General features: G+C 30.3%; 1 protein-coding gene across 3 annotated transcripts in view; it reads right to left on the bottom strand.

Moving 5' to 3' along the window:
• Positions 1-1,696, bottom strand: part of LOC100568773 (protein charlatan-like) — a 12,853-nt gene that overhangs the window by 2,047 nt on the left and 9,110 nt on the right. For all 3 annotated transcript variants that reach the window (XM_029488087.1, XM_003246354.4, XM_029488088.1), the window contains exon 3: positions 175-515. In XM_029488087.1, coding sequence (XP_029343947.1) covers positions 175-515 — 341 coding nt within the window. The remainder of the gene's footprint in view (positions 1-174; positions 516-1,696) is intronic.

The following is a 1,696-nucleotide window of genomic DNA, read 5'->3' as shown; positions in this document are numbered from 1 at the left end:
TATTGATCAAAAACAATAATTAGCAGTAAATTGCGATTAAGAAATGTTGATAATTTTTGGTTTTTACATCTTATCTGTGCAAAGTTTAAAATAATATAATAATATTTTATAAATTATGTGAAAATTAAATGCATTCACACGCATTTCATGGGAAATATTGAAAACGGAACTCACTGATTGTTTTCGGACTGATGGACGTACAAGTCGTCTTGGTCCTGAGCAATGTACGAACAACGGCAGCACATTCGTTTGCTGTGCACTTTGAAAACGTGGGTAGCTAACCGTTCGGCTCGGGCCGCTTTGTACTCGCAGAATACGCACTCGTAGGGCTTCATGTGGGTGTTGAGGTGCCGTTTTAGACACCAATTGTCGACGCCCGACCACGGGCAAAACGTGCAGCAATACCGTTTCTCGAAGTTTTTCCGGCTGCCCTTCCCCTTTGGTTTGGTCATCCCCACCGTATTCGTCGGAACCACCGAGTCCACTGCCAAAATGGTATCGGGCGCAAACATAACCTAGAATATAACGTGTGTGGTCAGTTATTAATTAAGATAATGCTTTGTTGTTATAGCTTATAAGATTTAAATATTATTATATACGTTAAACATGAGTACATTATTTAGCGGCTTATAGTCGTACACGATTTGTGGTAGGTAGGTACCAACTGGCTACTATACAATTTCTTAGACAGTTAAACATTATAAATACATTAACTAGGTAAATAATTAATATCAGTGGAATAATTAGGAGATTGTCTTAGGGATGGGATAGACATTTTTTTACACACAAAATACTAAGTACTAAATACTAAATAAATCAAATTAATATATAATAAATAATGCATTTTCAAGTACAGTGATGAGTGGTACTTACTGCTAGGAATATTATTTTATCAAAAATTCTAAAACTAATATATACACAAAATAATTAAATTTTGCTAATAAAAATTGAAGTGCCAAAAAAAAAAGGTGAGTAAGTGGATGTTGCTCTGCTGTACAGTAGGTTACAAGTGGATCACTGTATAATGGATAGTATTAAATTTGAATTCAATGATATAATATCACTGTATAAGAAAAACGATTCTGAGGGGAGACGGTTTGTCAGTCTAGGTATTAGACATACCTATTATAGGTAAACTTATCTATAGTATTGAAAAAAATTGACCTTTAATAGGTATTAATAATAAATTCCAAATTAATCATATCACAATATCAATCAGGTAACGCGTTATACATCAACAACAAACCGTGGTACTATAATAGATATATAATAGTATACTTTAGAAGTTTCAAGTACCCACAAATAATATTATACAATCATTACAATCACAACAAAATAACTAAAATAGTTATTCCAGGTTTTTTAATATGTAATTTCGTCCAAATTTTAACTTAAAATTACTATAAAAATAAACTGTGCTTATGTATTTCTTAGAATTTTTGGCAACAGAATTAAATATTTACGTGGAATCTTGTTTTAAATTTTCAATCCTTAGATATAAAAGTTGAACATTTTATAAATTTTTAACTACAAAATAATTATTCAATTTTAAATTTGATAAATTTTGTCAAAATTTGATCTTTAAATGCTTATAAAAAAAAATTGTGCCTATGTATTTTTAATATATTTCAACTGATATTGTAACAATATATCAGGAGCTTTGTATTAATTTTTTACACTTTTTGGCCCAACATAT

Source organism: Acyrthosiphon pisum, chromosome A1 (genome assembly GCF_005508785.2).
Source record: "Acyrthosiphon pisum isolate AL4f chromosome A1, pea_aphid_22Mar2018_4r6ur, whole genome shotgun sequence".
Taxonomy (NCBI): domain Eukaryota; kingdom Metazoa; phylum Arthropoda; class Insecta; order Hemiptera; family Aphididae; genus Acyrthosiphon; species Acyrthosiphon pisum.
This window is presented reverse-complemented; position numbering and strand designations above follow the sequence as displayed.